At 31.3% G+C, this 27,964-nt stretch overlaps 5 protein-coding genes across 6 annotated transcripts; 2 read left to right on the top strand and 3 right to left on the bottom strand.

The window, feature by feature from the left end:
* The first annotated feature begins 145 nt into the window (after positions 1–145).
* LOC112766113 (receptor-like protein 49) lies at positions 146–3,193 on the top strand. The gene has a single exon (XM_025811972.3). It carries the CDS (start codon positions 1,261–1,263, stop codon positions 2,986–2,988), a length of 1,728 nt encoding a protein of 575 aa, XP_025667757.2. The 5' UTR covers positions 146–1,260; the 3' UTR covers positions 2,989–3,193.
* A 14,343-nt stretch (positions 3,194–17,536) lies between these two features.
* Positions 17,537–19,379, top strand: LOC112765184 (transmembrane emp24 domain-containing protein p24beta2). Of its 2 annotated transcripts, XM_025811065.3 has the most exons (5): positions 17,537–17,775; positions 17,896–18,099; positions 18,411–18,597; positions 18,686–18,793; positions 19,082–19,379. In XM_025811065.3, the coding sequence occupies exons 2-5, from the start codon at positions 17,896–17,898 to the stop codon at positions 19,213–19,215; spliced, it is 633 nt and encodes a 210-aa protein (XP_025666850.1). In that variant the 5' UTR covers positions 17,537–17,775; the 3' UTR covers positions 19,216–19,379. The 2 variants fall into 2 exon arrangements, with proteins under 2 accessions (XP_025666850.1, XP_025666849.1); XM_025811064.2 differs by lacking the exon at positions 17,537–17,775 and having other exon boundaries at positions 17,890–18,099.
* Positions 19,380–19,641: 262 nt separating this feature from the next.
* Positions 19,642–20,368, bottom strand: LOC112765185 (protein NOI4). Its single transcript, XM_025811066.3, has 3 exons — positions 20,178–20,368; positions 19,916–20,101; positions 19,642–19,828 (listed from the first exon to the last, which is right to left on the bottom strand). The coding sequence occupies exons 1-3, from the start codon at positions 20,181–20,183 to the stop codon at positions 19,790–19,792; spliced, it is 231 nt and encodes a 76-aa protein (XP_025666851.1). The 5' UTR covers positions 20,184–20,368; the 3' UTR covers positions 19,642–19,789.
* A 401-nt stretch (positions 20,369–20,769) lies between these two features.
* Positions 20,770–21,276, bottom strand: LOC112765186 (uncharacterized). The gene has a single exon (XM_025811067.3). The coding sequence runs from the start codon at positions 21,128–21,130 to the stop codon at positions 20,921–20,923; it is 210 nt and encodes a 69-aa protein (XP_025666852.1). The 5' UTR covers positions 21,131–21,276; the 3' UTR covers positions 20,770–20,920.
* Positions 21,277–22,116: 840 nt separating this feature from the next.
* On the bottom strand, positions 22,117–25,750 carry LOC112764736 (acetyl-CoA acetyltransferase 2). The gene is made up of 13 exons (XM_025810498.2): positions 25,505–25,750; positions 25,344–25,404; positions 25,158–25,256; positions 24,912–25,085; positions 24,696–24,801; positions 24,486–24,624; positions 24,247–24,390; positions 23,811–23,896; positions 23,243–23,342; positions 22,998–23,108; positions 22,871–22,912; positions 22,610–22,696; positions 22,117–22,535 (listed from the first exon to the last, which is right to left on the bottom strand). Exons 2-13 carry the CDS (start codon positions 25,378–25,380, stop codon positions 22,446–22,448), a joined length of 1,215 nt encoding a protein of 404 aa, XP_025666283.1. The 5' UTR covers positions 25,381–25,404; positions 25,505–25,750; the 3' UTR covers positions 22,117–22,445.
* Between the last annotated feature and the right edge of the window lie 2,214 nt (positions 25,751–27,964).

Raw genomic sequence — 27,964 nt, 5'->3', positions numbered from 1 at the left:
ATGACGTTAGAAGAAAACTTAGAATATGATTTGGTCTTTGGTATTGATAGATTGGGATATAGTATGAATATTTTTTGGTAGGTGTAGCTTTTAATATAGAAATTAGGCATATGGTTGTAATTCCAATTTGGGCATAAATACATGGATCATGATTCATTGATTCTTAGCAAAACCATCAAGCAATAATTAATAACTAATCATGTTGGTGGTTCTTAGAGTGGTGGTGTGTGTTCATATGTTTTTGTTATTTCACTTTGCATGTTTGTCTTCAGATTCATGTCATTCCTATGAAAGTTCTGCTTTACTTCAGTTCAAGACCCAACTCATTACAAACACTACCTTTTATGAGAATACATATTATGAGTATGTGTGCCCCAATCTTTATCCAAAGATGAGGACATGGGATAATGGAACAGATTGTTGTTCATGGATGGGTGTCACGTGCCACTCTGTGTCTGGTCACGTGATTGGCCTTGATCTCAGTTGCAGTGGGCTTGTAGGTAATATCCATCCTAACAGCACTCTTTTTCACCTTACTCATCTCCATACACTTAGTCTTGCTTACAATCACTTGATCTCTCTGGGAACTTTGGTTTGATGTCGAAAGAAACCACTTGGAAGAGAATCTTGCAAAATGCAACTGCTTTAAGAGAGATTGTATTGGATGATACAGACATGTCTTCCATTAGTGCAACAGCAAGTCCTTTGTCTTTGATTGCTAACATGTCTTCCTCTTTGGTTACTGCTCTTAGCCTTGCCAATACTGGAATAAGGGGACATGTGACAAGTCACATACTCTGTTTACCCAATCTTCAAAAGCTCTATCTAGGTGGCAATGAAGACATTCAAATTTATCTTCCAAAGTTGAATTGTAGCACATCTCTTCTGAGTGTCTTGGATCTTTCATTGTGTCAATTCCCAGGATCACAAATCCCTTCTTCCTTTTCTAACCTCACACATTTAACTTCTTTGTACTTGTCTGCAAGTGAATTAAATGCTCTCAAATCTTCAACATCTGACTCACTTGGACCTTTCAGACAATAGATTTAGTGGTCAATTTCCAAACGTACTTGGTCAATTAACCAGATTAAAAACACTCAATCTTGGAAGTAACAATCTAGGAGGGAAGTTGTTGTTATCTTCACTAGCTAACTTAACTCAAATTTCCCACTTGGATTTTCTGATAATAAGTTTCAGGGGCCTCTACCTAACAAAATAATAGGTTTTTCAAGTTTGATTAGATTGCTTTTAAGTGATAACATGTTGAATGAAACAATTCCATCTTGGTGTTTCTCCTTACCATTTTTAACATTCTTAGATCTATCAGATAATCTGTTTACAGGGCATATAAGTGCAATCTCATCCCATTCTTTACAGTATCTAGATTTATGCAGGAATAAGCTACAAGGAAATGTTCCAAAATCAATGTTTAACCTTGTCAACCTCACAGAGTTATGTTTGTCAAGCAAGTGGAGTGGTTCCCTCTACTTTTCACTTTTCTCCAAGCTTCAAAACCTTAAAGCTCTTTCTCTTTCAGGTTTTAATTCATTGTTATTAGCTTCTGAAACCAATGTAAGTTACCAGTTCACCAACTTGTTATCATTGCAGTTGCTACAGGTTGATTTAACTAATATTTCCAAAATCTTGTGGAAATTTCCAAAGTTGCAAACTCTCGTTTTGTCAGAAAACAAACTTGAAGGAAATGTGCCCAAATGGATACATGATATACATTCATTAGAGCGTTTGAAACTATCACAAAACCAATTGTCATCAATAGGCCAATTCCCATGGTATCAACTTAAATACCTTGATCTTAGTTTCAATCTGCTAACCGATGACAATATTTCCTTTATCTGCAATGCAACTTCTCTCCAGATTGTCAACCTGTCACACAATAAGTTTAAAGATACCATTCCACAATGCCTTGCCAATTCACCAGATCTTCAGGATTTGGATTTACCGATGAATAAATTTCATGGTACTTTACCAAGTACATTTTCAAGGGATCTCATTTCATTAAATCTCAATGGGAACCAATTGGAAGGACATTTGCCTAGATCTCTATCCAACTGCAAAGATTTGATAGATTTGAATCTTGGCAACAATCAAATTGAGGATACATTTCCAAACTGGCTTCAAAGTTTACCGTATTTGGAAATATTAGTTTTACAATCCAATAAATTGTATGGGCCGATTGTCAGCTTGAAAACTAAAGATATGTTTCCCCATTTACTTATTTTTGATATCTCATCCAATCATTTTAGTGGTCAATTACCAAAAGTCTACATAAAAAGTTTTCAAGCTATGAAGAGTGTTGTTGGAGTGCAAACAAGTTTTTATTACATCAAAAGTAGTTATGTCTTTATAACAAAGGAAATTGAGATAGAATACCATGAGTCTATGACTGCAACAATGAAAGGGCTTAGAACCAATTTTGAGAAAATTCCAGAATTTCTTGTAAGTATTGATTTATCAAGTAACAGATTTGAAGGAGAGATTCCAGATGATTTTGGGGAGCTTCATCGACTCATAGGCCTCAATCTTTCTCATAACAATCTCAATGGTCCTATTCCTCACTCTCTGGGAAATTTGTCAAACCTCGAATCATTGGACCTCTCCTCAAATATGCTTACAGGGAAAATTCCTGATGAATTGACCAATCTGATCTCTCTTGAAGTCTTGAATCTTTCCAGTAACCATCTTGAGGGATCAATACCTCGAGGGAAACAGTTTGATACATTTTCAAATGATTCCTATGAGGAAAACATGGGGCTATGTGGATTTCCATTGTCAATTCAATGCAACAACAATGTCCCTCAACAGCAATATCCATCTTCTGAGGCTGAAGACAAGTTTGGATTTGGTTGGAAACCAGTGGCAATAGGATATGCATGTGGAATGGTATTTGGAATTGGCTTGGGATGCTGTGTTTTTCTCAATTGGAAAACCTCAATGGCTTGTGATCATCTTTGGAGGCAAAAGAATTAAAAGGAGGAGCCGTGGAAACCGGCGTGCAAGAACAACTTAGTGGCCACAACTTCTGCATGAGAAATCTGTTTCAGGTTTTTGTTGTAACATAAATGTGCAATAATTAAGTTTGTATGCTATGCTGCTGTGTCCTTTTATATTTCGTTTGAGGCTTTAATTTGGTTGTTTCTGTTTCTGTCTTTTTATATTTTTAAGTCTATTGTTACATATATATGATGCTGCAAGTAAATTATGATATTTTTCTTTTTTTCATGCATATCTAACAACACTCATTGATTTTGCTTCATTCTACTGGTTAGTGTTCCAACTTCTAACCAAGCACACATTTGTCAATATCTTAAGAAATCTATTTCTCTGTTGAATTTAAACTTGGCCATAAAGACTCAAAACAGAGAAGATTATTGTTATAAAAACAGATATATTATAGTGATGAGAAGTTGAAGAAAAAAGCAAAGTAAGAAGCAGTTTTTGCAATAAAGCTAGGTTCTGCCTTCTTATTGATTTAGAAGAGGGTGCTTGACTTTTAAATAAAACAAAAATAGATTGGAACTCTTATTTAATGTTGATCCATCTAGATTTTTCATTTTCATGAATCTAAAAAATGGAATTTCAGATTGTACAACTAATCACTATTACTTTCTCGATAACTATAATTAATAAAATTGGACACTGGACATAAAAGCCCAATGTTAAATACATCACACGTGCAATTATGATGTTCTTGATTCCTATCATCTCAGTTTCTTGTGCACTAATCCAAGGTTTGATCTATTTAAGCACTTTGTGGCAGCATGTCATAACTCACATCTGTTTTAAAAAATAGAAAATAAATAAATAAATCATTTTCTAAGGCATAAGAAGAGCAAAGTATTGATGCTTGATCAAGCGACTGCATCAGTTGATACTGCTACAGACAATTTGATACAACAAACTCTTAGATTACATTTCGCCGACTCAACAGTCATAACCATTGCACATAGAATCACTTCTGTTCTTGACAGTGATATGGTTTTGCTTCTTCATCAAGGTAAGAACTAACAAATACCAATTATTCATAATTAAACTCTATTGTATCTTATTGATTACCACATTTTCTGATTTTTTCATTGTAAATTAATTTGATGCAGGATTAATTGAGGAATATGATTCACCTTCAAAATTGCTAGAGGATAGATCATCATCTTTTGCTCAACTTGTTGCAGAGTATACAATGAGGTCTAAATCCACTTTTGAGAAATCTGCTGATCACTGATTGAAAAAAGGTGCAAAATACCAAAACTTAGAAATTTCTTGACAATGACGAAAATTCAGGGGGAATTACAATCTAACTAGTAGAGTAGTAGTGCTCATGATTCTTCTGTCATTCAAAAGTTGTGATAGAAAAGTGTATTTAGTAAAACGGAAATATTTGGTAACCAAACATAATTAGCCAAAAAGTTCTTAAGCTTAATTTTTGTCGTACATATTCATTATTGTTAGAATTTGGTTGAATTAGTCCCACATTGCTTAGGATAGCAAATGGAGTGGGTGACCTAGACTATAAATATGAGGCTAAGTTCTCCATTTGTTTTTGCACCAGTTGAAAACACTTTAAGCTTGTACCTGATTTTTCTTTTCCTCTATACTCTTTGATTAGAGAGTGTTGTGAGGTGTAGTTAGATATTTGCTTTGAGAGAGTGTGGGTGTACTGGGGTGCCTGTGTTAGAGAGAAAGAAGTCTATGCGTTGTAACAATTTTCACATAGTGATATTCTCTGGTTGTCGTTTGACAACCGCCGTGGTTTTTTCTCCGGTAATTAGAGTTTCCACGTTAAATTCTTGTGTTGTGATTGTGTCTATTTTATTTCTCTGTCAAAGGTGTTTTCTCAAGGGGGAATGGTGTCTTATTCCCAACAAGTGGTATCAGAGCTTCGGTTCGGTGGGATTTATTCTTAGTATGCTCTGTGGTTGCAGACTAGTCTGACCTTCCACATCAGAAAAGAATTTTGTCCTGTGGCTTGAGGTTGTAGCTTGAGGTTGATCTTTGGTTGCTGTTGTTGTTGCTGGAAGGCAGTGTGACACTGTGAGAGTGCAGTTTGGATAGGTTCTGGCTAAGGAAAGACTTGGTATTTAAGTGTGTCCATTGTGACCCACCTCTCTTTCCTGGGGACCCTTCCTAGTGCACGGTCTACAGTTGAGTTATACTATTCCAGTATACGGTTGCAACAATGTCAGGATATTCAAGTGCTGTGAAGCTTGAAATAGAGAAATTTGATGGAAGAATCAATTTTGGCTTGTGGCAAATACAAGTCAAGGATGTGTTGATACAATCAGGTTTGCACAAGGCGTTGAAGGAGAAGATCTCTGGTTGCTCTCTCTGTGAGAGAAGATGATGTTCTCTAGAAGACAAGAAGTATCCTCATGGTATTACCACACTGCCATGGATAAGGATAAGTTGTGGCAATCGGGTCCACAATTGCACACGGGCATTGGTTGGCGTTGAGATGCAAGGTGTGTGGCGGAGTTAGGTCGATGGCTGAAGAACTTCCAGGAAAAGCCAATTTGGAAGTTACACCATGAATTTTCAGCAAGGTTTCGATCTATACCAAGGCGAAATGCTTGGAGTGATCTAATTCCAAGTGAGTATACTTTCATGGTGGAGTATGATAGTTCTCTGAACTATGATTGTCGGTATAGACAATGTCAGCAAAGAATTATCGGTGTTGACAATGGAAGCTGAAGATGTGTGACTATTTCAATCAAGGTGGAGATTGTTAGAATTTGGTTGAATTAGTCCCACATTGCTTAGGATAGCAAATGGAGTGGGTGGCCTGGGCTATAAATATGAGGCTAAGTTCTCCATTTGTTTTTGCACCAGTCGGAAACACTTTAAGCTTGTATCTGATTTTTCTTTTCTTCTATACTCTTTGATTAGAGAGTGTTGTGAGGTGTAGTTAGATATTTGCTTTGAGAGAGTGTGGGTGTACTGGGATGCCGGTGTTAGAGAGAAAAAAGTCTATGTGTTGTAACAATTTTCACATAGTGATATTCTCTGGTTGTCGTTTGACAACGGCCGTGGTTTTTTCTCCGGTAATTGGAGTTTCCACGTTAAATTCTTATGTTGTGATTATGTCTATTTTATTTCTCTGTCAAAAATGTTTTTTCAAAGAGGAATGGTGTCTTATTCTCAGCAATTATATGTTTTTTTTTTTTTCAAAACAAATTGCATTGAATAGATACTCTCACTCCAACTCTTTTTCTCCTTTGACTCATTCAAAGACTAAAATGAAATCTTTTTCTAACCCATCCATAACGCTATGTATTTTTATATGTAGTTTCCATTCATTGCATGCATGGATCTCTTTTGTCCTATGCCCATTAATTTTCACATATAACATTTTTGTATTATACATTGAGTTAGGTTTCAGCTTGTATTATAATAATAATATTACCGTCTTATATAATTTATTCCTTAGTCTTTGGAAGAAACACAGGAAACAAACATACAACTATTAACGTGAATTCATGGACAAAACGCTCATTCAGTCAACTAAATTAGATTAGCCACAAAATGTCTTCTATATATTATGAAAAATTATCTTCTCATTTATTTTATTCTTCTTTCTCCCCATATTTCAAAATATAAATCTTTCCCATTAAGACAAACTTGTGTTTTAAAATGAAAGAAGCATATTTTTTATTAACTAATTTTATAACAAGACTTATTTCTTTGCGAAAAACAAACTTAGTTAGTTGAGTAATTAATTTACACGTTTATTTAAGTAAGTGTTTGGGGTTTAAGTCACGTCTTATGTATGCAACAATTTATTGGCTAATCAAAAATCTTTAAACAAAATTTTGATAGTCTATTGGGATGTGAGATACTGTGAAAAATATAAATTGTTATTAAGAATATAGATTTGGTAGTCTCTTATCTAATTATGTGATAACTTTGTGAATTAAAATTTAAATAATATATTAAATTAATAAAATATCATATTGTAAATATAAGAGTAAATATAGTTGCATAAAAAAGTCTGAAAATTATGTAATTATTAAAAAAAATAAAAAAATTTAATCTACTCTTGTCATCTCGCTAACAGAAAATGTATCAATTTCTTCTCCTCCAAGTCCATCATCTGCAAACACCATAGCTTCAAGTCCATCATCCTATGTATCTTTATTCTTCTTCTTCAATATAACGCAAAGAACCAAGAACGGCTAAGCTAGTGAGTAAATAAGCCACCAAAGACAAATGATAAGTAGATTTAGGTTTTGATTTTTTAATTATTTTATTTTTAAATTTTGATTTGTTTTGATTTTAAAATATTTTAAAATTAAAAACAGAAAATCGGTTAATCGGGCCATAAAATCACAAAATCAATTGCAGATTTGCAGCCAACAAAAAGATTCGTCTCATGAACATCTAAATCGGGTCGGATTTGTTCGGATTCGTGACCGCTTTATCAAAATTCTGCACTGCAACACGCCGTCGATACGCTTGTTTGACGTATCCACCGCATGTCGGTATCGGATTCGCGTCCGACACGGATACGCTGGCACCATGAGCAAATCCGTGTTTCATAGATGTTAAATAAGGGAATTAGTTTTTTATGTTAGTACCGATTTGTTTGTTCAGCCCAAGACAAAAAAAAAATAATAACAGTAATAAATAAATTTAATTTACTTGATAACTTTTGATAGTATATTAACTGCACTTCTTACTTTATCTAAAGTGCACTAGCTTTTGCTATGCGCCTTTGAATTCAAATTTCACTTAGTGAAACGCATGTATGATGTGCTTAGTGCTCACAATATTAATAATTTAATGGGAAAACTATTCTAAAGGACCGTTAGGAAGATTTAATTATTAAAAAGGATCTCTAATACCAAAATTAGTAAGAAAGACCAAATCTTTTTATAATATTTAAGAAAGTGAACCAAATCTTTTATAATAAGGAGATAAATCTTTTTATAAAAAACCCTCTTGTCATGAAGGGTGCCCTTGAAACTTAGCCCATACTGCTGAAGAGGCAAATCCACCTTCCACTCCTCCATGATTTCATAGTCTCCTTTGGTGTAGCGTGGATAGTGAAGATGCATTTGAAACTCTAAACAAATAGTAGGATACTCTTGTTGGGTCAATCCTTCTTCAATAGTTTTGTCAATAGGGTAGTACCCCAAAACATGGCAAGCTGAGTGAACAAGCCATCTAAGAGTCATTTAGACAATGTAATCTTAGAGACAGTAGTGCTCCAATTTTTGTTTCAGGTGAATCTTATACATATTAAACATGTTTATATATAGGTGCACTGTGCACAACAATAGCGTATACATGAAATAATTTTGGACAAAATTAATAAAAAAATATTAAGATATTTGAATATTCATTCATACTCTTGCTAATAATTGAATGGTAGACATTTATTATTTGATTATTTTTTATTAATTATTTATTTATTTTTATTTATTTTTTTTGTTTTTGTGATCTTTATCTAACGAGAAAAAAAGACAAAAGATCATAAAAGTTACTAAAATTTTAGAAAAAATAAAAATTGTTAATATAAATATTATAAAAAATAAATAAATAAATAGTTAAGAATTAATATTTTAATAATTAAATCTTTCTAACGATCTTTTACAGTAATTTTTTTTAAATTAATTAACTAATTAATCTCAAGTGAATATTCATACATATCTATATAATGTTGAGAATCAAACAGCATATATTAAAGATTATAAAAAATAATTAAGGATATATTTATCTCCTTATAAAAAGATTTGATTCTTCTTCTTAAATATTATAAAAAGATTTGGTCCTTCTTACTAATTTTGGTATTAAAGGTCTTTTTTAATAATTAAATCTTCTTAACGGTCCTTTAGAATAATTTTTCCTAATTTAATATTATATTATTGAAGTAAGTTTAAGCCTTAACCAGTTGCCTAAGCCTAAAAGTCAGCTACTTCTCATACACATCATGTTTGTTTGCCTTTTTCATATGCATGGACATCGTTATACTTTAGCATTACCACATATTAAACTCATTCATATAGGCCACATTTATTCAATTCAATCTATGCATATTTAATATGCATGGCAAATTTTGTGGTGCCTATAATTTTAATGTCAAAATTGTCAAACTTATTTTTTGTGATAAATTTTAAATATTAAAAAATTATTTATTTTTATATTTTTTAATTTAAATATTAATTTTTATCTCTTTTTAATAAGTTAGATAAGTATATACGAAGAACATCGCATGCACCATTTAATATTTCATACACTAACTTTGGACTTTATTTCCGTCTTTTTTTGTTCGACAGCACGGTTAGCAACTTAGCATAGAGCAAAAATTGTGATACCAAAAACTATAACAGCGTGCACTTGCTAAGCCCAAGTTAAGCCCAAACATTGCATAGCCGAGCCCATCAAGCGTCTCATCTTTTCCATACCTATTATGAACTTATGATATCTCTCTTCCTTTGCAACCCAGTAAGCCCCTACACTAAGTCTATGTTTGGTTAGAAAGAAAGAAATAGAAAGAAAAGAAAAGAAAAAAAAAAAGTTGAATGGATTTTTATTTTTTTTAGATGTGTTTGGAGGAAAGAAAAATAAGAAGAAAAAAAATATTATAAAAAGATAATTTTATTCTTATAATATAAAATACATTAAAAAAATGAAGAAGTAATATTGGAAGTGATGAGAGAAAAAAAAAATTTCCTTTCTTTTCTTTCTAACATTTGAGAGAAAAAAAATTGATAGATCCCATCAGTTTATTTCTATCCCTTTTCTTTTCTTTTTAATTTCTCTTCACAACCAAACAATGAAAAATAATCATTTTTCTTCCTCTTTTCTTTCTTCCTTTTTCTTTCCTTTCATTTTCTCTTCAAACAAACATAGCATAAGGTTTCGACGAGCATGTGTGAAATTTAGAAAAGAGGAAACCACCAAAAATTACGTTGAATTATCAAATTGTTGATAAAAACTAGTGTATGTTTTCGTATCCTGCACGGGATAATATATAAAATTATATAAAATTTTTTATTAAAATTTAAATGAAAATTATATATATATATATATATATATATATATATATATTAATTATTAGTATTAATATTTATTTTAATCAATTTGAATTGATTAAATGGTCATCTTATTTGTCCGTTTAAAAAGTATTTAGAGTTCGAATCTCGTCTAGTGTGTATAATAATTCATTAGTTAGTAATAAATAGAGCATCAATATGTGGTGAATTAGTCCTCGGTTTGCCGAGTTAGAAAATCCGTAGAAAAAAAAATTGTATTTGTCTTTAAAATAGATTAATTTTTCATTAATAACAATACTTATGGACTTTTGTCTTTGTTAAAATTTACTTGGGACAATTTTATTTGTTGGTATCATATTCATTCTTGAAGTCAAAACAATATGATCAACATTGTTATTTGTTAAAACTTCCCATTTTATGAAATGAATTTTAAATTTTTAAATTTATAAACCTATGTCATTACAAAAGTTATTAGATCGATTAATATTTTTTGGTAACATGGTGCACCGAAACACCATCGTTAAGTATTAGTTAGTGTGAAGAGAAATTAATAACAACTTTTGTTATTCAATATATAATTTATTCTATTGAAAGATAAATTAATATTTCCTAAACTTGTAAATACATTTTCTTCTAATTTCTTACATAATTTTATTTGACAATATTTATCATTAAAAAATAACGAATGACCATACTATCTTAAAATATATATGATGTACAAAGTAATTTCTTATCTTGAAATTAATTTTAGTTAGTGAGATAAAATTTAAAGTATTTTTTTATTTTCTTACTCAAATTTAAATTTAAATTTAAATTTGATTAACAACTCATCTTTTTTTAATTTCAATAAAAAAATTAATTAGTTAGATACAAAATATTCATCATTTAATAATTTCAATCATTTAAATTTTAATTATAAAAAATTGGGTTAAAATTAATTATAAACTTAATATCCAATGTATTGATTTTTTTTTGACAAAATTAATGTATAATGTATTGAGAATTGATTTATTATCCAAAATTTTTTTATAAACTTTGTAATATGTAAAAATAGTGATCTTATTTTTTATTATTATTTAAAAAATTATTTATAATTTTTTAATTATGTAATTAACTTAATTAATAACCTTTATTATTGTTTTTATATTAAAAGATATCAATTTATACTATTTATATATTTTTTCACTACTAATAAATAAATAAGTATTTGTACTATTATATTTATTGTCCTAGATGATGACTTAAATTATTTATTTTGTATGTTAAATTTATTAAATATTAAGATGAAAAAATTATTCAATAAATTATATAAATAATTATTACAGAAAAAAAATATATATATCATATATAATAATCCTTGATATATATATATATATATAAATAATGTGAGTAATTATTGTTATTTTCACTTTTTCGTTACATTAGAAAATAATATTTAAAACTAAAAAGAGATAATTAATTTTTTAATTTGAATTAAAAATGTCTTATAATATATCTAACTTTTACGTATATTAAGTGTTATAATATTAAATAGTATAGTATTTTCTATAACAATGACTCAAAATATTAATCTAAAATATATTTGGGCCTAATAAGACCTCAATGCAAGCAAGATCAACTAAAATTTATTGTTAAGGTGCCTAATCCGACTTAGTTTCATTACCTTAAAGGCCGAATGCAGATGAAGTCCATGCGTCCTCTCTTAAATCGGCTCAGATTGGATCTCCGTTGTTAGTTAGATATGGTAATGAGTACTTAGGGGAGAGTGAGAAGCCCCCTTCCCATCTCTTACTCCTATTTAAAAAAAAAAATCCACATTCTTTCTTCGTCATTGCAAGTTCCTGTTTAATTACCGCTTAGGGAATGCAGATCTCCTCGGGTATCTACAAATATTCTTTGAAATTTAAAAAAAAATTTAACACAAAAAGACATAATATAATAATCATAAAATAATCAATTCATCAATATAATTTAACATAATTTATAACATATTCGTTATGAAAAATAATATTTCAAAAGGAGAAAACATAAAAACATATTCCAACATAATAACATATCATAATTTTTTAGGACGATACTGAACGACGTAGTGACAGACTTGAGAGGCAGAGAAAGTGAGTTAGAGAGAGAGGATCGAGGCTGAGAATGAGTTTGAAAGAAAAAGGAATAATTCGAATTGAAGGCAGAAATTAGGGTTACTAAATTCAAGAAATGGATTTATGTATAAATAAATTAGGATAAATTAATAATTTTATATTCGCGCATATTTAATAGGTTTCATGGGGCGAATACTTATGTCTGTGTCTCCATTAGAGGTGGCAAACGAAAAAGTCCACCCTGTCTTACCAAAAACCCACCATCTGGTAGGTTGGCCCACCCCACCCCACCTCACCTAGTAAGACGATCTTGAATTTCTCTCCCGCTCCCCTAATGGTAGGCTGACGGGTTGGCGGATTCTCCCCTTTTTTATAAACCATTAAATATTAAATAATATATATAATTTCACAACAATTTCAATAAATTTTTAATTTCTAAAAATATTAAAAAATTATAATTTTTAAATTCACACACATTAAAGTCTTTATAATTATAAATATGTAATAAACATAATTATAAACCAAATTTTTTGAAACAAAATAATAAAATCAATATTGTCCAAAACAAAACAAATATTGTCCAAAATATATAATTAAACATCTTCAAGTTTATAATCATTCAACCATAAAATATAATCCAAAATATAACTTAGAACATCTTCAATTATCATCTTTATCCTCTTGTAGATCAATAACATCATAGAAATTTATAAAAAAAAATTGCCCTGACAAAATAAAAGTTTGGCCCAGTGGAAAAGTCTGCCCCGCCCCGCCAAAGCTCATTTATTAGGCGGTGTAGGGTAGGCGAATTTTTTAAGTTTGGCGGTTTCAAATTTCCAGCCCAAGTCGCCTTTTTTTTGGCTGATTATGCGGGCCAACCTGACGGATGTCGGCCCGTTTGCTATTTCTATAAGAATCTATTCTATTATTAATATATATTTAATAATTTACTTCTAATTTTTAATTATAGTAAAAATGTAAGATATGATACCAAAAAAACGGTTAAAGCGACATAAATTTTTTACTAATAAAAAAATATATCTTTTTTTTTCATTTTTTAGACACGTATCTATTCTTTTAAGTTATACATTTTAATTTATATAAATTAATGTCAATTAAATATACAAAAATATACTAATTAATAAAGAAATAAAATTTAAGATAAACATGTCCTGAACAAATTGAAATAAAATAAAGACTTTTAATTATGATCATTAATTATAATTACATATATTTACTTCAAGATTTATACTTCGAAAATTCAGTATATTAATATTTTGTATTTTTATTTCTTAATTTTAGACTATCACAAATATTAGTTACTCTCTAATAATGACAATGCTTAAAAAAAAAACATAATTAAATAATCTTAAAATTATATAATAATTTTCAAAAAACAAAAAAATATACAATTACCTAAAATATAATATTTGTGTAGTAACTGAAATTTAATTTCTAATATAAAAGTAACATATAATATCATTTCATAATCAAATAAGTGTTTAATCAAATAATTTAATATTTATATAATAATATGACAAAATAAATTAAAGTTTGAGTTTAACCAGAGCAAGTGCTCAAGTTTAAATTTTCATAAATTAATTTATTTTTGTTAAAGTGAATTTTGCAATAAAAAATTCATAAAAAATTTATATATTAAAGTAGAAAATAATTTATTTATAAATTCAAAATTAAAAAAAATATTCTTAAAAGTTGAATATGCAGATAAAAAAATAAACTATAACTTGCAAAAATTATCTCTAAAATTTATTACAATAAATAATAAAACTGTAAAAATCATGTATCTATATAAATTAAATTATATTAAATTATAGGATATTTAGATATTTAATCAATCTAATTAATTAGTTTGTAATTGATTTGATTTAATCATTTAAAAAGATTTGAATAACCCCTTTTTAGAAATATTACAATCTAAATAATATAGATTGAAGATTAGAAAAATATAACTAAATTATATAATACAACATAAGATTTCTAAAAATTTGTTTTATAGCAGATCTGATGTCAAGATATTTATCATCATTTGTGGTATAATCTAATTTCACAATTATTTAAACATTGTTTTTTATGAAAAAATTGCATTATTTATTTTGAACAAAAATATTTACTTACTATTATAATTTAAATAGAATATAAAATAGATATAAACCAATTTCTTTTAATAATTACTCAGTCACAAATATCCATCAAGGACATGAGATTTAAGAGCATATAAAGTAAATATAATACCTACAATTTTTATAAATTAAACAGAACATATAATAATAAAAAAATAATTAAATCCAAAAAAGTTATAGAACACCTATTATACACTACAACGGTTAGTATTGAGAAAGTTTTAACCATTTATTCTTTTTATTGGCTCCCTTTTTATATACTCTACACTTCATCTACGAATATGTTAAGGATTAAATTTATGCTTCAAACTTTTAAAATCCTATATATTCTTACCAAATACAATATTATTATGCCTTTTTTTTCTTTATAGAAACCATTGAGTGGAAGAACCGTTGATAAGAAAATGAGGTTCTCTTATAATATGTCTGACTTTTTATGATAATAAAATAAAAATAAAAAGTATGAAATAATATTGTGTATATTTAAGTTAATTTTAATCTTTTTTAATAACCAGATTTGTCATAATAATGTAATTGATAACAGTTAATACGGATTGGATATGTTTTAAGTATGCTATACATTTTATGATTTTGTACGAAATAATATTAATTTTAATTTATATATTTATTATTGGATATTAAAAAAAAGTATTTGTATTATTAGCATCTTTCAAATCTTTCTCAACTCTGACCGTGATTAGGCCTAAAAGATCACCTACCTCGTTGGAAATAAATGTAATCCAATCAATTTTCATCTGATAGTACTATACATTCACATAATCATAGGAGAATTAACTTTAGCGAAATAACAATATGGTATTTAGTTACCACATGAGTATTTTTATATATAGAATTATCAATCAATTATGTATGGCTTCTGATAAAAATAATATATTCAATATGAATATTATTTGTTATGTCAAAGATAACAAATTGGCAAAGACAATTAATTATAATGGATATATTCATTTTAAAAAATATTTTTCTATGTAATACTATAATAAAAAATATCATGGTCACCCTGAATTATTACAGGTTCAACTTCCATCGATAGTGGTAGAATGCCTAAATTGAGCCATCTTCAAGACTATAATATTTGTCAAACAAACACTTAATGAAACACCATCCATACCTTCTCATTTTGAGTACATTTATAAATAAAAAAAGAGTTAAAATAGGAAAAGCGATAAAAATGATGATTTTTATAATTTTGTGTGACTATCTATTTAAAGAAGACCATAAGACCATGATTGTCTACCAAAATTAATTTTATTTATTGCATTTAATTTGAATAAGTAAAAAATCATCTTATTTTAGTTTGGTCCTTAATTCACATGATTTAAATTTAGCTCAATATATATTATTTAATTTGATTTAATTATTAGTGAAAAAATTTTGAGAACCTATTTTATTCATAGATTTATTATTTGAATGATTAATTAATCTAATTAATTAATTAATTAATATAGATAATTATTATAATTAATTTGGTTTAATAAATTAAAAAATACTAAGAGAACATTAAAAAAATAAATTAAAAAATACTACCAAATCAAATTGATATAAATTATAATAAATTATGTGATATTTAAATATCTAATCAAATTAATTAGTTGATATAGTTAATTTATCATAATAAGTTGTATTTAATGAGTTAAAAGAAACAAATCGCTAAAGAGTCTCATAAGCATGTCACGTCAACTCCATTATTAAGTGCAGAAATCTGATTTTTATATAAGAATAGATAATAAATAAAATATATGAGAATATAATATGTGACATATTTTAATTATAAAATTGGTATTATATAATAGATTTTTTCTGAATCCCTATTCCTTGTTTGTTGCTAATTTTTACGTAATTACTTAATATATAATTTTCTCCTATAAAACTATCAACTCCTTAATATTATGATTTAATTAATAAGAATGATGATATTAATATTTTTACATAAGTCTTGTTATTATTTATAATTAGGAAATAGCCATAAATAAATTTATTTCCTTAATGAATGTTAATTTTATTATCAAATTCTATATTACCTTTAAAATTTTAGCGTAATTGAGTCTAATTTCTATATTTTAAAATGAATTTACTCAAAAAATTAATATGTAAATCACATTATTATTACAAAATTACCTTTTTAACATAATTAGTGGTGCTTGTTTGAACCATTAAATTTAGCTTCTAATGATATTAACGTCAACCTATTTTATTATCTTGTACCTTTAAAGAATTTACACCACTAACATAAAAGTATAACAATTAAAAAAAAAATTATTACAATGGAAATATTCATTTTAACAAATATTCTTCTATCTAATGCTATAAACAAATACACTGGGCACTTTGAACTACTACAGGTCAACTTTCATTCGCAGTAATAGAATGCCTAAATTGAGATATACAAACAATCAATAACACACTCATCCGTACTTTTTTTATTTTGGATATATTTATACATAAAAGAAATTATACATAAAGAAACAAAGAAGAAGAAAAGAAGAGTTGAAATAGCAAGAGCGATACAAATCACAATTTTTATAATTTTGTGTGGCCATCTATATATAGTAGACCAGACAACTATGATTATCTAACAAAATTAATTTGTATTTATTGCACTTAACTTGAATAAGTAAGAAATTATCTTATTTTAATTTAGTCCTTAATTCACATTATTTAAATTTAGCTCAATATATATGATTTAATTTGATTTGATTATTAGTTGAAAATATCTCAATTGTCTATTTTATTCATAGATTTATTATTTTATTGATTAATAAATTAATTAAATTAATTAATTAGTACACATAATAAATTTAGTTTAATAAATTAAAAGAAATAATTAAAAATACTAACAAAATATTAAAATAAATAAATTAAAAAATACTACTAAATCAAGTTGATATAAATTATAATAAATTATACAATATTTAAATATCTAATCAAATCAATTAGTTGATATAATTAGTTTATCGTAATAACTTATATTTAATGAGTTAAAAGAAATAAATTGGGAAACACTCTCGGAAGCATGCCACATCAGCTTCATCATTAAATGCAGAAATCTGATTTTTATATAATAGAATAGATAGATAGATAAATAGATATTATTCAAATTTGTTAACAATAAAAATAATCTAAAATAGGATAAGATAAATATATATATATATATATATATATATATATATTCAAAAGACTTTAGTTATAAAATTTTGATCGGTTATTTTCCAAGTATAATAATAAAAAAAAAAAAAGATCATTTTAAAGGAAAGTACATATGATACCGTGCTAGGAACCCATCCAACGTGTGGACTTAGAATTGGAGAGATGAGGTGCACCGCCCAATGAAAGGGTGACACATAAGAAATACCTAAACTAGCTGAACGACGACGTTTTCAGTTCAACTTAACAGTAACACGACACTTCACAACTCCGAGGTAGAATCGCAAGCTCAACGTTGTTGCCTCTCTCAAACAGAGACTAAAATCCTTCTTCTCTCTCTCTCTCTCTCTCTCTCTCTCTAAGGTATCTCGCTTTTTTCAACCCTCTCTCTTTTAAATGTATTTATATTTATTGTAGATTGGTGTTTTTGAAATCAAATTAGGATTATGAACTGATTGAAGGGAACTTGATTGTTGGATGCAGATGGGGTTATGGCATGTAATGGTGTTGGCGCTAATTATGGCGTTTTGGAACCTAAAGGGTTCAGAAGGGATCCGATTCGTTATAGACAGGGAAGAGTGCTTCTCCCACGATGTGAAATACGAGGGTGACACCGTTCATGTTTCCTTCGTTGTTATTAAGGCTGATTCTCCCTGGCATTACGGTAACGACGGTGTTGATCTCGTGGTATGTTTCTTTTACTACCTTAATGTTTCTTAGGCATCAACTTCTCATTCGAATTCTCTCTAGTTTAGGGTTCTATTGGAACACATAGTCACTCATCACTAATGCTTTCTCTTAACTATGCCTGTTGATCCTAGTTAGCAGTTGATTTTGAGGGACTCAAACACTTTAACTTACTTTTATTAAGCAAATAAGGCATACTTTAGAGCATTATGTGTTGGACTTTTGATGTTAGATGGTGTATATTCTGGTAGCTATATATGTTTTATAGGGTTTGAATCTTGTTACATATACCATAATGTTTGAATTTTCAGATAAAGGGACCTTCTGGTGAACAAATTCATGATTACCGTGACAAGATCAGTGAAAAGTTTGAGTTTGTGGCTCACAAATCAGGTGTCCACAAATTCTGCTTCAACAACAAGTCTCCTTATCACGAAACCATCGATTTCGATGTACATGTAGGACACTTCTCTTACTTTGAGCAACATGCCAAGGATGGTAAGTGCTCCTGCTATTAGGTTCACTCATTTTTACTTGTTAGTTGTAAAAAGGGATTTGTCATGGAAACTGCTGTGATTCCTTGCAGAACATTTCAACCCTTTGCTGGAGCAGATACAAAAGTTGGAGGAAGCTCTTTACAACATTCAGTTTGAACAGCATTGGTTGGAGGCACAGACTGACCGCCAAGCAATAGGTATTGTTTTCATTTTTATATCAAAAGATATCGCGCATTTTCAGTATATAACAAGCTTTGTAATTCCATTCAACAATCAAACCATAGAATAGACCACATTGTTATTTAGGCTAATGAATGAATGAGAACCACATTAGTTTTGCTCTTTCTGTTCCCTCCTATGTTTATATCCATATGGCATCGATTCAACGATGTACTAGAAAGTGATCGCGAAAGATAATAATATTAACAACCCACATTTGTTGGTGCAAGATATCATGTTCCCTGATGTTTCTTATTGGAATGCAGTGAATGATGCAATGAGCAGAAGAGCAGTACACAAAGCAATTTTTGAATCAGCAGCACTAATTGGGGCAAGTGCACTACAAGTCTACCTTCTGCAGCGATTATTTGAACGAAAGCTTGGAACCTCCAGAGTTTAAAAAACTAAGATAGGATATATCGTTTTGGACCCTGTAATATTAGAAATGAACACCTTTTATTTTGTTTCATCTTATGGATATTTCTATTTCTAGATATTCACTTCCTCTTAATACTTTGGAAACATGTTATTTATTTTTATCAATACAGTAGATTCTTTGCAAAATTACAAATGACAATCATGGATGCTCCCTTCCAATACACAATAGTACTCTAATCTCTGTTCATCACTTGCTACTCACTTTCAGTCTTGAGGTGTTAGTTATTTGAACATTTGTTCTCTCCAGAGTTGTTTCAGAATGATATTTTCATCCTGAAACTACTGTTAGTAATCAAATACTTTTCAACCTTTTTAATGCAGAAACAGATATTATTGTTATTGAAATAGTAATAACCAAATGAATAACATTCAACAAGTAGTGTAACAATTGGAAATGGAAACTGATGAGAGGTTTATTGATAACAATAAATAAGGTTACACACACCAACAAGTATTGAACAGATACGATATTATTGATTTGTTCTTATTGGTATTATATTATCTCTCAACCATAATATGCAGAGATCATGATACTCTTATTCAGAAGAGTTTATGCAGCACAACCATTTTCTATTCTGCAAGGGGAAAGAAAAAGTTGAAAGAAGTGAGAGTTAATGAAAGAAAGGAGATGAATGAGAGTATAGATAGGGAAGAAAACATACAGGATGGGGCTTTCCAAGAACAACATGATGAGGGGGTTTGGGAGAAGAGAGGGATTTGGGAGCAGTAGCAGCCTTCTTCTCGTTCCTTGCTTTGTTGAAGATAACAGTGAAACCATCGGCAGATGCAGGGTCGTTCACATCCCATTCTCCGAACTTGGGCAATGCCCTTCCACCTTCCTCTGAATCCTGGATATCAAATGTTTATCAATTGGATCATCAAAACAACACCACAAGAATAAGATCAAAGGGATAGATAGCGTACCGCCATGCGTGAAAAATCTTGAAAGGAAGAAGAGGAGATTGACAAGAAATTGTTATTGGGTAGTGGGTACCGTATACTATTAGTATTAGGATACCCTCCACACACTTTCCAGCTATTAAGTACCCTGTCTTTGGAGGGTCGAAACTAAACTTGTAACCACAGAAGATGTCCTCCGTGTGACAAAGTACCCTGTCTTTGGAGGGTTGGAGTACCACGTAGGGTATTTTTGTCGCACAGAAGACATTTTGCGTGGGTACAAGTTTAGTTTCGATCTAGTGTGAGTACATATGTCAGTGTTTTCATCTTTTATAGATACAAATGGTTATTTATTCTTTTATCCACCAATAAAATTTTAAGATGAGATGTATTACTTTCGTCACGGTTTGGCTTAATTAAAAAGGTGTTTTGATGATTCGCGATGGAAGGAACATATGCGTTGCTTAAACAGAAATGAGGTTTGTTCCCCACATTGACATTGACCGGTTATTGAATTGGGAGAGACGGATCCATGTGATAAGATTTTCATTTTAATTATGGCCGATGTTCAAAAGCGTTACATACATAAATGAAAGTTGATTGAAAAGAGAGAGAATTAAAGGAATGTGAGATGTTACGTTATTGGATCTCAAAATACAACATACAAAGAAACAAGTACAATTATGAATAATAGTTACACCAAAACCAATAGTTTGAGTGTGCAACTTAACAAGCAAGCACAACACAAAGAAAAGAATGACGGATTATCAAACGTTGGCAGAAGCATTGTCTGGCTTGAAGTAAGGCGGAGGAACTGCACCGGCAGCGGCACCGGGGGGTGGAGTAGGCATCCCATAGACTTGAGGATTGGTCTGGACATCACGCCTTCCCCTGTGCCTTCCGAAGAAGTAACATCCAAAGCCAAGAATGAAGCAGAACAGAATAAGAGGCAGAGAAATCACCACCACCATACCCATTGTGTTACTATGTCTTCCTTCAACAACAGCTGGATACGCATATAGAATTATAGAGTAGTGAGAGTATTTATTCAGCTACACGCTGGCATCGATCCCCTTAACGTTCAAGTTTCTAACGGTCGCCTCTTCTTTGTCCCCACCATCCTATAAACAAATATGTTCCCTTTCTCTAATTCGCATTGTTTAACACTTCCTTCACTTTATCACTTATAGCTTCTACCCATCCACCTGCACCGAATCATATTCCCTTGCATTTATCATTTTCTATCCTACTTAGTATTTACTTTTCTTTTATTTTCGGAAACAGAACTACTCTACTATACTTCATGTGAACTCTACTAGCCTTTACAGTTTAAAATTTATGTAAATTGACTCGTCAAGCTTTTTTCAATTCTCAATTTGATTTAAACTAAACATAATATATTCTTTCATCTTTAAGCCATATAAACTCGATATTCATATCCTAAACCTAAACTATCTTAGATACATGCAAAGTTCAATTTTTACATCTTTCTAAATACTAAAGTATACATAACTTTTAATTTTTAAGAGGAATGTATTGTTTGGGCTAACTTCATCAGCTCAAATACAAGATAAATCATATTTTTTTCTCTCTTCACCAATGGCATAGCCAAAAGATTAAAACAAATGAAAATAAAAACATATTTACTACACATATTTGCTACGTTTACTTGGAAATTAAAATGGACTGAAAACTTTACTACTATTTAGGAAACCCTTTCTCATCCGTGCCTAAGCGATTTGACTCAACAGTTTTTCAGGTTAAGAATTAAGATAAACCATCAAGAATTTATAACTTTTCTCCCTCATTTGTTTATGTGGTTATGTCCATCCCGTTCCCGTCCGTGATTAGGACATCGTTTTGAATATCTTTTGATATTAGAGCTTCGTACGAGTTTCCGAGTAGCATTAGTTACCAAGTATGATAGTAGATAACTAGAACAAATTACTACACTCATCAGCCATTTCAGTTCCAAACACATTCATAAGAAGCAGAAGCATCTATTTAATCTTAGGTATGAAGAATGATCAATCTAAAGCAAGATACACCAGAAACTTATTGCAGGAAAACAAAAAATGTAGATAACGTTGCTCCCTATTCTACTATGCCACAAACAACTTAAATTTCACACAACAAACATTTCTTTAGCTAAATTTCGCTCCACTCTATGCTTTGTGTTCTGGTGGTCAGTTTGAAACTTGCGTGTACCCTTGCTAAAGAGGAAGTAATAGTTTGTAGAACTATGCTCAAATGCTGGCTCTAAAAGGACATATACTGAACCTGCAAAATGGTTTATAGAAGCTCCACAACAAGGGCGGATCCACCACCACCTCCATTGCAAATGCCACCAACTCCGTATTTCCCATTTTTCTGCTTCAGTACCTGCATGCAGAGTGCATTTAGACCAACTGAGTTCTGAAAAACAATATCAAATGAAGTTATAAACAGAAGCATACCCCCAAAAGTGTCACCAGAATACGGGCACCACTGCAACCTAGAGGATGACCCAAAGCCACAGCTCCACCGTGAACATTTATCTTGTCCTGCAAAATAATAGTTACTTGAGCGACTGCAAGAAACATTTAGAGTTGGCTACAATGAAGGCAAATTATGGACTACAATGTATCATCTTCGACACTGTAAAGAGGGTGTGCTACAAAGACGTGAAAGAATTACTATCTTAACATTATAACAAGGGGTAATAAGTAATAACTCACCGAAGGAATCCCAAGAAGCTTCTGATTTGCAAGAGCCACAACCTAAACCCAACAACGTGAAGAATTAAATTTAAAGCAACAAGAGTTGGTAAGCATAATAAGATTGAATACAGTCATGAAATCCTACCGAGAAGGCTTCATTGATTTCGTAAAAATCAATTTGTGATGCCTCCAACCCCGCTCTTGAAATAGCTTTGGGAATTGCAAGGGCAGGAGCTGTTGTAAACAACTCTGGTGCCTGCACAGATCAACCTCATATGAGCATTAAGTTATACTCGTAATATACAAAATACAACAAGAGACAAAGTAAATACCACAAGTTTTTGGCCAAAAGGTCTAGTTCATATTTACAAATATTTTTTTTTTATGTACCTGAGCAGCATCAGCATATCCAGCGACCTTTGCAATAACTTGAAGCCCAAGCTTCAGTGCCTTCTCTCCACTAACCAAAACTAATGCAGCAGCACCATCACTGTAAGCAAGAGCAATCGCATTTTTATTAGGAATCAAGGCTCAAATCATACTAGAGCTTTCAAGAAACGTATGTGATATTTCAGTTAAATAGTTAATAGCAACTGGTAGCTTAAGCTAGGGAAAAAATCAAGTTTTAGCAGATTAATACTCAAGGAAGCATATAATATTAAACAAGTCATTATTACAACTTTGTAACAGGCTTCAAGCTTCAAACAGTAGTGTCCAATGGAATAACTTGTGGTTCAAAGATGATATAGGCAGAAAAATTGTCTATATCAGTTTCTGGTTCCTTTATATTCCCTACTATATCACCTGAGTCTAAATGGCAATCAAATCATTACAGTAAACTTTCCTGAAGATAATGGATTTTTTCCCAAAATATAATTGGCAAGGAACCCAAATCATAGTACGTATAGGAAATAAAGCAGGAAAGAGTTCAAGAAAGAATTCAGATAATAATATTAACCTTATGCTGGAGGCATTTCCAGGGGTGACAGAACCTCCACTCTCCTTGAAACTTGGTCTGAGTTTGCGTAACTTGTCAGCATCAAACTGGCATCATAAGAGGAAATAAATAACGATATATTGGTTTACATTCAAATGAATATTGACGAAATTAATGACTAGATAATTAAATAGATTAGCAGCTAGAATGAACATGGACAGAATGTGTTCTGTATGCGAGATAAAACAAAACTACAAATTCCAACCCTGACTTCTCTTGATGAATTGTTCACATGCATATCACTCTGCTTAGAAACCCTATATTCTTCTAACAAGCTTTTAATGACAGGAAAATAGGAATTGTTTGCAGATACAAATATATCTACAGACATGTATTTCATAAGTTCCTATCAGTATACAAGGAATATTACCATAGCTCAAGTAATTTGGATAATTACCTTTCCTGGTCCTTCATCCTTATCGACAAGGGTTGATGGTTTCCCCCTTCCACCAGGGACTTCAACTGGAACAATTTCCCATGTAAAGGCACCACTTTGTTGGGAAGCAATTGCCCGTTCAAAACTCTGAACTGCATGGTTATCCTGAGGAAAAGACAAAGCCATCAGAACAAATAGAAAAGGCTCCTATAATTATGACCTGATGAAACCTGTCTGAAGAGTGATCGGCTATAAATTACCATTTCCTCTCTTGTTATTGAATGGTTCTCTGCACAGAGTTCGGCACAGGATCCCATGTGAACATCCTTATAGACATCCCATAAACCATCCTTTATCATCCCGTCAACAACTGTATCATGTCCAAGGCGGGATCCTTTCCTGAATTTACAGTATTGAATCAGTTGAATCCAGAGGCAAGAAAATTCGAATAAAAAGGCAATAGGTAGTACCTTGCTTCTGTCAAATACTTAGGTGCATTAGACATGCTTTCCATACCACCAGCGACAACAACATCGTTTAAGCCTAATTGAATACTCTGTGCAGCAAGCATTACAGCTGCAATAGGCAGAAGGATCTTTTTAATATCCATGTTGTTTTGTCTTTGCATGTAGTTTAGACAGGGAAAGGAGAGCACAGAGACAAAGAAACAAACAGAATGCATGCACCTTTCATTCCGGAGGCACAAACTTTGTTGACAGCGGTGCAGACAACTGAATTGGGTATTCCTGCTCCTAAGGCTGCTTGTCTTGCAGGAGCTTGCCCCACATTAGCACTAATAACATTCCCAAAGAAGACTTCTTCCACAAGTGATGGATCTACATTGGCCCTTTTCAGAGCACCTACACATGTGTTGTTCCAATTCAGTTTCTAACAAGACAGATATAGAGAGAGAGGTTTTCGTTGCTACTTACCTTGAATAGCAATCGAGCCAAGCTTGGTGGCAGAGAAAGAAGAGAGGTTACCAACAAAGGCGCCCATTGGTGTGCGAGCAACACCAACAATGCAAACATCTACACAGAGGAACCATATTCAATCAAATTCAGATCTCTCCATTATATCTATCAATCAATCAATATATAACTTAAACAGAGGCTGACCTCTGGCTTTTATAGACTCTGCAGATGCGGGAGCCATTTTTGATTGAACTGGAATATGCAACTGATAACATAAAGAGAAGAAAAAATAAATATGAATTTTTGTTTTGCGCAGATCTAATCCGATCTGATCTGAGCTAAAGAGGAATGGATGGATGGGTTACCTTAGTCAGTTAGGGGGAAGAAAGAAACAGACGAGTGTTCAAGCGCACAGCATGTCCCGGATTCTGCTCTCTCTCTCTCTCTCACATTATATATACATGGCACTTCCCTCAGCTGTATCAGCCACCGCACGAGGTACACGCACATTCCTACCTCTATTTCATTTTTCATTTTATATTCACACACTTTTCATGCCCAATCACTAGTAAATTAGATTATTTTTTTTACATTCCCGTATAACTAGGAACATTTTGCCATAATGAATACTAATTCGTTTTATAAAAGAGGTTCAGAAATATAAATAAATAAATAATGCAAAGTCATGTGCATGCACGAGCATAATTCCAATCAGATTTGTGATTTACACATCTAATCTAACTATTTCTAGCCCGTGAAGGAGGAGATTATTTTCTTAATAATTTACAATAATCTTTATATGACTAGCCGGCTGCTATATAGGATGGTCCTTTTCCTTTGGAGTCTGCTATGTTTATATATCATGTCATATAATCATGTCATATTAATTCATATGCGTAGCCAATTACTCTTTATTTATTAGCTTTTAGTGAATTAGTTAAACGCAAAGGTAGTTGGAGATGGTTGGACGTATCAACATTTTTAAAATATCTAATCTAATTTTTTTTAAGAGTAAACAAACTTAACACACTAAGTGAAATATATAAGACACAAAACTAAAGTAATATTTATGTCATTTTCGGCATAGTCATTAACAATATGGGTTACTTTTGCACCATTTCTTAGAACAACAAAATGATTTAGCAATACAATCCACTATATTTTATGACTTGTTCTGAAAAATTAACTCGTTCCTACACAGCCAAATATTTCATATAACTGAGAAAAACCTTACTAACTATGTTTTCTGTGCGTCTTTTTCTCAAAGGCATTGTTCTCCAGCTCTTAAAGTACTCTTTTATGGACCTTGGAATGCTCCATATACGATCCACATAAGTAATCCACACGCACCACACTTGCTATGCATATTCACATGTAACAAACAGATGTTCTACAGTTTCAATTTCCTTTTTATACATAATACAGATATTATCACTTTGTTCAATGATACCCAATCTACTCAGTCAATCATTTGTATTAACTCGACCTACAAGTACAAACCAAGTAAACAACTCTACTCGAGGGGCACTAATCCTTTCCAGATTCTATTTGTAAACTTGTAGCTGAGAATATCTTCCGTCACCGTCTGTACCTGCAACACCTGCATAAATGAGTTAGTAGTATAAACGTCTTCCTTATCAAATTTTCACATCACTCTATCTTGTGCGCCTTCTATCAATCTCACAGCTTGCAAGATATCTAGAAGTTGGTTCAAACTGTCAGTCTCCCATTGGCGGAGTTCCCTCCTCCACTGAAAGTTTCATACCCACTCTATCCCATCCTAAAATTCATAGTCCCCAATCACGGATCATTTGTTATTTGAAATCAAGTAGAGCCTTGAAAAGGAGTCTTTTAGCTTTTCCGACTGCAGCCAAGTATTTTCCCAAAATCTGGTTGATCTGCCATCACCTACTTCCATAGCCAAACCGTCAATCATCTTTTGTTTGACATGTTGCTCTTTAATTTGCAAGTGACAAATATCTCTCCACGGACTTCTTTTTGCTGATATAGTTTGAGTAGATAATAACTGTCCAGGATTCAGATTATTGTATGAGCACACAACCTTCTTCCACAAAAGGCAATCCTCCTTAGAAAATCTCCACCACAACTTAAACAATAAAGCGGTATTACGAATCATCCATCTCCCACACCCAGCCCTCATAGTTTCTTCGGTGCCTGTATCAATTCCCACTTTACAAGAGCCATCCTAGGGCGCCCATCATTCTTCCCCCAAAAGAACCTCCTTTGCAATGAAATTATTTTTTTGCCATCGCAGCCGGCATTTTATACAAACTCAAATAGTAAGTAGACAGACTATTGATCACTGACTTGATGATGACCAACTTCTATGCTCTACTGAGCACCTTTGCTTTCCACAAACTAAGTTTCTCCTCTACTTTATCTATTACTGGCTTCCATGTTTTAACTAGCCTCGGGTTTGCTCCTAGCTCAATGCCCAGGTACTTCACTGGTAGACTCGCCGCCTAGCACCCTAATAATTTGCACATTCGACCAATCCACCCCTGACTACAATTCATCGATATCAAACTAGACTTATCAAAGTTAATACTCAACTCGGACATCACTTCAAAGCACCTCAACAGTCTCTTGTCATTTCTGACTGTCTCTTCCTCCGGCAAACAGAACAATATAGTGTCATCAGCAAATTGAAGATGTGATAGTTCTATATTATCCTTATCGACTAAGAGAGGGGTTATTCTCCTATTTCTTACCGCCTCCCCGATCATCCTGTTCAATACATCTACAACCAGCATGAATAGAAATGGTGATAACGGGTCACCTTGCCTGAGCCTCCTTTCCATTTT

Source organism: Arachis hypogaea, chromosome 7 (genome assembly GCF_003086295.3).
Source record: "Arachis hypogaea cultivar Tifrunner chromosome 7, arahy.Tifrunner.gnm2.J5K5, whole genome shotgun sequence".
Lineage (NCBI taxonomy): Eukaryota > Viridiplantae > Streptophyta > Magnoliopsida > Fabales > Fabaceae > Arachis > Arachis hypogaea.
This window is presented reverse-complemented; position numbering and strand designations above follow the sequence as displayed.

Excerpts from the sequence above, each read along its gene's own strand:
- LOC112766113 (XM_025811972.3), top strand. The coding sequence starts at position 1,261 with ATGTTGAATGAAACAATTCCATCTTGGTGTTTCTCCTTACCATTTTTA.
- LOC112765184 (XM_025811064.2), top strand. The coding sequence starts at position 17,890 with ATGCAGATGGGGTTATGGCATGTAATGGTGTTGGCGCTAATTATGGCG. Across the intron at positions 18,100-18,410 it reads ACGACGGTGTTGATCTCGTG|ATAAAGGGACCTTCTGGTGA; the intron begins GTATGTTTCTTT and ends TTGAATTTTCAG. Across the intron at positions 18,794-19,081 it reads GACTGACCGCCAAGCAATAG|TGAATGATGCAATGAGCAGA; the intron begins GTATTGTTTTCA and ends ATTGGAATGCAG.
- LOC112765185 (XM_025811066.3), bottom strand. Across the intron at positions 19,829-19,915 it reads TTCTTGGAAAGCCCCATCCT|AATAGAAAATGGTTGTGCTG; the intron begins GTATGTTTTCTT and ends TTCCCCTTGCAG.
- LOC112765186 (XM_025811067.3), bottom strand. The coding sequence starts at position 21,130 with ATGGGTATGGTGGTGGTGATTTCTCTGCCTCTTATTCTGTTCTGCTTC.
- LOC112764736 (XM_025810498.2), bottom strand. The coding sequence starts at position 25,380 with ATGGCTCCCGCATCTGCAGAGTCTATAAAAGCCAGAG. Across the intron at positions 24,625-24,695 it reads AAGTATTTGACAGAAGCAAG|GAAAGGATCCCGCCTTGGAC; the intron begins GTACTACCTATT and ends CTGTAAATTCAG. Across the intron at positions 23,109-23,242 it reads GATATGCTGATGCTGCTCAG|GCACCAGAGTTGTTTACAAC; the intron begins GTACATAAAAAA and ends TGATCTGTGCAG.